Source organism: Leptidea sinapis, chromosome 24 (assembly GCF_905404315.1).
Source record: "Leptidea sinapis chromosome 24, ilLepSina1.1, whole genome shotgun sequence".
NCBI lineage: Eukaryota > Metazoa > Arthropoda > Insecta > Lepidoptera > Pieridae > Leptidea > Leptidea sinapis.
Window position 1 is genome coordinate 4,971,625 of NC_066288.1, and position 7,193 is coordinate 4,978,817.

The window sequence follows — 7,193 nt, forward strand, 5'->3', positions numbered from 1 at the left end:
GTTTCACCTGATGATAAGAATACAACCTGTCCATTACAATGCAGTGAACCTCTGGGTTCTGGAAGATATTCTGAGAGGCATCTCAATTGCACTTGTCACTTTGAAACATAATGATAAAATCGTAAGTGTAACTCAACTCACTTGCAAAAAAAATAGCAAAAGAGATTTTAATAATTTGAGAATATTACTGGCACATTTATGAAGTGATGTGTTGCTTAAGAACGTTTATTACAAATTCAAATTTAAGACATAGTACGACTTTAAAATTGCAGTTGCGTATCGTGGCGGGAATCGTTGATAGTTCGTATTAATTCAAAATCATATTAACGATAACAGCGAGAAAATTATAACGTTACTGGAGGAAGGGTATAAGTCAATGTTATGTGTCCCAGAGGATAAATGTGAGTCGTTCGATTGTCCAAAGGACTTGGCAACGATATCAAGACACTGGTTCCGTCAGTAGAAAGCCTGGGTCTGGAAAAAAACCATGCAAAGAAGCTCAAGATAACCGCTTCCTGGTGAACCAGGCATCATCAAGGCGCAAATCATCATATTATGTCGACCTCAAAAAGACTCTAGAGGAACTGAGAGCTATGCAAACTAGCTTATTAAATGTCAGAAGGAGGCTTCTCGCTACCAGTATACGCAGTCGCCGTCCAGTCTGTGGCCCCAAATTACTCCACGAGCACAGAGTTGCTAGACTTGGCTTCGCTCGAAATTGTGCGACTATATGCACTCGGTAGGTGCAAACATTTGTATGATGAATATAGATGTTTGTTTCCGAGTCATCTATGTGTGTTTATGTATGTATATTATTGCATTAAAAAAACGATAATACGTTGTCTTGTTCCCATAGTACGGGCTATATCTAGTTCGGGGCAAGATAATTGGTGTAAAAGTGTGTCAATATTATATTATTATATATTAATTTTGTTCTGTTGTTAGTATTTGTTGTTATAGTGGCAAAAGAAATTACATCATCATCAAAATTTCAAGTGTCGGTTGACTAGTTAATAAAATATTACAGTTCATGAGATACATATTGTGGTAACAGACCGACGCAATTTCATTGTATCATTGTAAACAAGTTTCGGTGAGATCTCCTCGTGTGGTCGATCTTTGTGACCTCTTTTAATCTCGGTATCAAATCGCACAAAAAACTTTAATCTATACTAATATTATATAAGTAAAGAGTTATTGTTATTTGTCAGTTCGTTTTTCTCATTTCATAGGGAAAATTAGGATATCTCGGTATTATACCACTCAACTAGTCTTAGGGCGGATTTGACCAAACACAATGTAACACGAGGTTAACTAAACGAGGATAATTTTAATCCTTGAATAAATTCATGTGATAAATCACTTGGATATTTTCGTTCTCGTTTTTCCAATGTAGGTGCTTGCAGAGTACGCTATCTCGGTATTGTTTATAATATGCCTTAAAAGTGACTGATGAACGAATTTATAAACTGACAATGTTCTATCGTTTCTTCTGACGTATCTGTCACTCTTTAAAAAAAAATCAAACGGCACTTGCTAGAAGTTTAGGTAAACATCAAAATGATTTGAATTTTTTTTTAGTGTTTATTAAATAATTAAATAAATTGTCTTAAAACAATTTGACACGTGTTTCGCCTCTACACGACACGAGAATCAAAGTTTTTTAAAACACTTACTTTACTTGTTTTAAGACATATATTGGCGCAATTAACACTAAAGAAAAACTCAAATTATTTTGATAATTATGGATTTCCGCAAAGTAACGCCTATTTCAATAAATTTTCAGGTAAACAGTTGAGTATCTTGCTCTGTTACTAAGAATTTATTTACCTAATTTAAATATCTATAAGTTGATAATGATATGATCTTACAGGATTTGTTATTATTTGGTTTTATGTATAGAATATCATTGGGTTTTATAGATGATTCATTGATGTCATAAGGATATATTTTATTTTGTTTTAAAGGTCAAAGTTATGACTTACCTATTATTTATTCAAACCAATTGTTATTTTATTTGTAAGAAAAATTTTGCCGATTACTTACTGATGTTATGATATTCTGATTTAAAGTTATGTTATTATTATTTTCCATAAATTGATAAGCGTATTAATTAATAACAGATTTAATTTTTATTGTTTTGTATAAGTATATATATAATTTTATTTTCATTGCCAATGTTTATGGTAGCAGTAGACTTGGGGGATTATATATGTTTAATTCTCGAAGTCTGTGTCTCGGTGTCTAGAGAATACCAGCGTTGAGAAGTAAAATTCCCCACATAATGCTGACTAGACACCATTTTGGTTATGTTATGTCCACAATATTGTTATTAGTAATAAGATTTCTGAATTTTTGAACCAAATAAACCTTTTAATTATTAATTATTATTAACGTGACATGAAATGGCCTTAACAATTCAATTATGTAGTCAAATGTTGACAGCCACAGACTAGTAAAAAAATAAGGACTCCGTGTCACCTTACATAACAGTGCAGCACCAAAACATAGCCCTACGCACACACACTACTACAGGCCGATTGACGGCCATTATGAGAATTGTCATCGTCTGTGACAGACCAGTTTGCGTCTCAATAAAATATTTTAAAAATGCCGTCGTGCGTTGTGAATAAGTGTAAAAACGATACTATATAAGTATTTGAGGCCATTTATGATTATTTAAAGGGGAAAAATTGTGTAACTAGTATCCCCGGTAACCGCACACACACTAGCATAACGGTGCTTCACTTGCTTATATCACGGCGCGGAGTACTTCTTTTTTACTCGTCCGTGGTTGACAGCTTGTTTATTTTTTTTCTTTTTCTACCGAGGCCTTCTAGATGACAAGTGTCATGTCCTCTCTGACAACTGATATTCTCAGCTTAAACTTTTATACCGCCAAAATAGTCCGCGTAAATATTTACTCGCGTTGATTGTTAAGCCTAACGAAACACGATTCTCATGAAATTTTTAGTGCATATTGGGTAGGTCGAGGTCTGAGAATCGGAAACATCTATTTTTCATCCCCCTAAATGTTAAGGGTCCACATGTATTTTTTTTTTATTTTTTTTAAATTAGGAGTCAGCATAAAAAAATACATACAATTTCAAATTTTCACCCATCTACGATCAACAGTTACTTTTGTATCGCGATTTTAATATCGGCAATACAACGTTTGCTGGGTCAGCTTATATAAATAATTTCTAAGAAAAATACTAAGTTACCAAAATGAAATATCACTGTAACTGAACAGAAGTTTCATATTTGGAATAGTGTTCTACGACAAACATTTATTTTATTTTACACCACCACCAAAGACCACGTTTTAATTAAAGTTTTATCATCTTTTATCTACTATCGGCGCCTATTTCTGCCGTGAAGCAGTTATGTGTAAACATATCTGTGTTTGGGTCTGAAGGGCGCCGTAGCTAGTGAAATTACTGAGCGAATGAGACTTGACATCTTATGTCTCAAGGTGACGAGCGCAATTGTAGTGCCGCTCAGAATTTTTGGGTTTTTCAAGAATCCTGAGCGGCATTGCATTGTAATGGGTAGGGCGTATCAATTAACATCAGCTGAACGTCCTGGTCGTCTCGTCCCTTATTTTCATAAAAAATAACATTTAAAAACAGTAGGTCTTAGCATAGTATGTCAACCAGGTGGATACCAGATAAGTGTTTTTATCTGCTAACAATATGTAATGTTCTTCTATGGGATTATATTCAGAATGGGTTGAACAGTAGACTCTCACTTCGAAACCACCGGTTCGATTCTCGCCCGCTACATACCAATGTATTTTTGGTTTAAGAAAAAAACACTTAAATACAAACACGACAAGACCACATGTTTTAATTAACACATTATGGGTTATTAGTGGGTTATTATCTTTTATCTATTATAAAACAGGCAGGCCGATGAGCGTTCATAAAAACAACGAAACCAGGTAGAGGGTGGACACCTTGGCTGACATACTTGTGAGCTATTTAGCCTGTGATCTGAATCCCTGTTCCTAACTGCTGCGGTGAAAAATTTGACATGATGATCTTTGGCACGCAAATAAGAAGTGGGAAGAATATTTGGCATCGCAATACCATAACACAATGCAATTTATCAATATAATTTCCACAATTACTTTATATTATGATTTTCGGTATGACAACAAAAACGCGTCAATTTCCTTTAAGTCAAATACCTAATAATTACTTTAGCGCGAATAACTGACCAACTAATTGTAATCTCATTCGCACACCACGTAACAATTACAGAATATATCTATGCAAAAAATAATTTTAATAAGCTCAATTAGAAGCTTGCAAGTTAAGTAATTAATTATTACTATTTCATAAGTGCGAACGTATGATAATGAGTATCCATTAGTCTTTTACTAAGTAGGTAATATATTACTCAAAATGTCCGGTAGGTATATAATTTGACAACAACCCTGTTATAAATCAACAAATTAGTATTTTTCATAATGGCACTAAGCCATATTTTTTTTTAAATAATATAAGCTAGATAACAATAGGCTTAAAGTGTAATTCCTGTATATAATACTATTATATACCTATTAGTTATTAAGAATTCAATTAATATTACTTCGTAATTAATTCAATATATTTTTATCATGATAATATAAATGTTTAAAATATTTTAAAATTAAAGTAATTCATAGAAATAGTTGCGAATATTTTTCTATATGAAACAATTGAAAAGAATTATTATTAAAATAAATATTCACCTGAATTACCTTGTGAAACGCAAATGCTTAAAATTAGAACGCGCAGTACCGCGGGGAAACATCTTTCGGGTAGCAGAGAACTCAGCAAATGAACACAGTGGATAACCATAGTAACTTTAAGTACAAGCAGTGCTTAGCCTCAACTTGAAGTGTCCTTGACGTCAATATCTATGATGATCGGCGGTCACTTGGTGGATAAGCACACACTGCGTCTGTTCACTCACTGTGTCTTTTAATTACGTTTCTCAATATATAACAACAGATAATATATTTTTGTGAGCGGTTGGCTATCTGGGCGCATGCTAGGCGACTGATTTTGGATGTGAAAGTCTACTCACTGCCGATAATCTCAATAAACGTAAACAAATGGACGATAATATTAAGTTCGACGCACTGACGACATATTATATGATCCGAATTTCGCAGTGATTATCGAAACGAATAATATCGCACATTTCAATAAAAATTAAATACAGCTTATAGCTGATGACATAATTAATTACGTACGTAATTATAAAATAAATGTTCACTCTAAATATTACCTTAAGGGTTTTGAATGAGAATACACAGAACAGGGAAGCAGAGATACGAAAAACAAGTTATGACGATATGCTTAGGAGAGAATTAAGTAAGCTAGTACATCATAATAGTCACTCATCAATAAATAATTATCTTATCAGCTACAGCACGATTAAGTGTTAAAACTTTAAGGGTTAGGCCCCATTTATACGGACGGATCACTGGATTGGTTAATGCTATTTCAAGTTTTCAACCAAATAGGCGTCAAACCGTTTTGTCTCGGACACACTGGCGTACCGTGTCTTGACGAGACCCCGTAAAAAAATTTTTTGGGGGATAATTAAAAGAGATATCTATCCACCAATTATCTATCTATCACTTTTTCCAATTTTTTTCAAGCAATTCAAATTAAATATAGGTACACTCTCGTTGTCTTTTTTCGGCTTTATTAAATATTTATAGCTGAGGTTGACTTTAGTTTTTTTTTATCTTTTTTTGACATTTTTCATTTCTGCAATAAAAAAATTGGGAAGTTTTTATTTATTATAGCTTTCGCACGTTGGGGGTCCCCATGGCCCGGGGGGTAGTATAATCGATACGGCGGTACCTACGCCCCTGCTCGGAGACATTTAAAGCAGTAACTCTGCCTTATAAGCAAGATTTTTAATTTTATAAGATTTATTAGGAAGAAGAATAGAATTCCTTAGGATAGCTCTAGAAATCCTTTCGATAGCCCTAGCAAGATCTAATAATATCTGCACAGCACGTTGGTAATTTTATTGTTTATAAACATACATAATATGCTGTGTTTGAGCATGTATTCCTCTATGGGCAAAAACTAAAAATAGTTTGTATTTACTGTAATTAGGTTAAAAGATATTTATTTTCTCATTAAAAACATATCGTCACTTACATTATTAGTTATGTATATATATATAGTTTATGTATATATGTATATAGGTACTTAATATATTCTTCTTCACAAAATTTATAAATGTATACTTTTACAGGTCATTGTGGTATTACAAACTTTTTCAGACATGTTTTTTATAAAAACTTAGAGATAATGTAGTGTGATAACTAACATTTAAATGTTTTAAACGACTGAATCTTTTTGAGAGATTATGGTAGACTATTTAAAAGTTGTGCGCTCTCGTAAACATACGCTTGCCATAATTTGTTCTTGTCTAAGGTAGTATCAAGTAGCGTTTAGACACATGTTTAGTTTAGGTGTGCAATTAGAATTTTTATTCTATGCCCGTAGAGAAATACATTCAAATTTTCTTTGATGTGTGTAACACTCGCGTTGTGTTACACATTTAAATAAAACACTTTTTAAGGGATTAAAATCCGTGTAATAGTAACTGTGTTTTTACATTAGATTTTGCGTAAAATTTACATTTTTATTATTATTTTAGTCAACCCGACGTTTCAGGGGGAAAATATAATGTAAAAACAAAGATACACAATAACACGCTTATTAATACTCTAAGGAGTGTTTGTTTTATTTACATATCTTTGTGGATTCTGAAAAAGGAAAAAAAATAAGAAATATTAAAAACAGGCACAAATTAAATTTGTAAACAAAATAACAAAATGTATGGACGATGCGAAGCTCCACCGGTTTGCTCAGTTGTAGAGTTCTCGCACGGAATGCGAGAGGTCCCGCATAAATTTTGTTTACAAATTTAATTTGTGTAATTAATACCAGTTGTCCCCAAAACTGTTCTCTCGGTCCTTCAAAATATATTTTTAAAGCTTGACAATAAATGGGAAGGCTTAGGTATAAAGATAAATGGTCAACAGTTAAAAATTTAAGATTTGCAAACGATGTGGTACTATTTGCCAACACAATTCTGAACTTAAAAACAATGATTCACGATTTAGGACAAGAAAGCAAAAAAGCAGGATTGTTGATGAACGTGAATAAGACAAA

The 7,193-nt window shown here is 32.8% G+C and overlaps 1 protein-coding gene across 2 annotated transcripts in view; it reads right to left on the reverse strand.

Moving 5' to 3' along the window:
* Positions 1 to 4,894, reverse strand: part of LOC126971595 (medium-chain acyl-CoA ligase ACSF2, mitochondrial-like) — a 31,849-nt gene extending 26,955 nt beyond the window's left edge. Inside the window, exon 1 of one of the 2 annotated variants that reach the window (XM_050817924.1) lies at positions 4,748 to 4,894. In XM_050817924.1, the coding sequence (XP_050673881.1) occupies positions 4,748 to 4,800 (53 nt within the window). In that variant the 5' untranslated portion in view covers positions 4,801 to 4,894. Of the gene's footprint in view, positions 1 to 4,738 lie in introns of both variants that reach the window. The other variant, XM_050817925.1, reaches the window with a different exon arrangement.
* Positions 4,895 to 7,193: the final 2,299 nt, after the last annotated feature.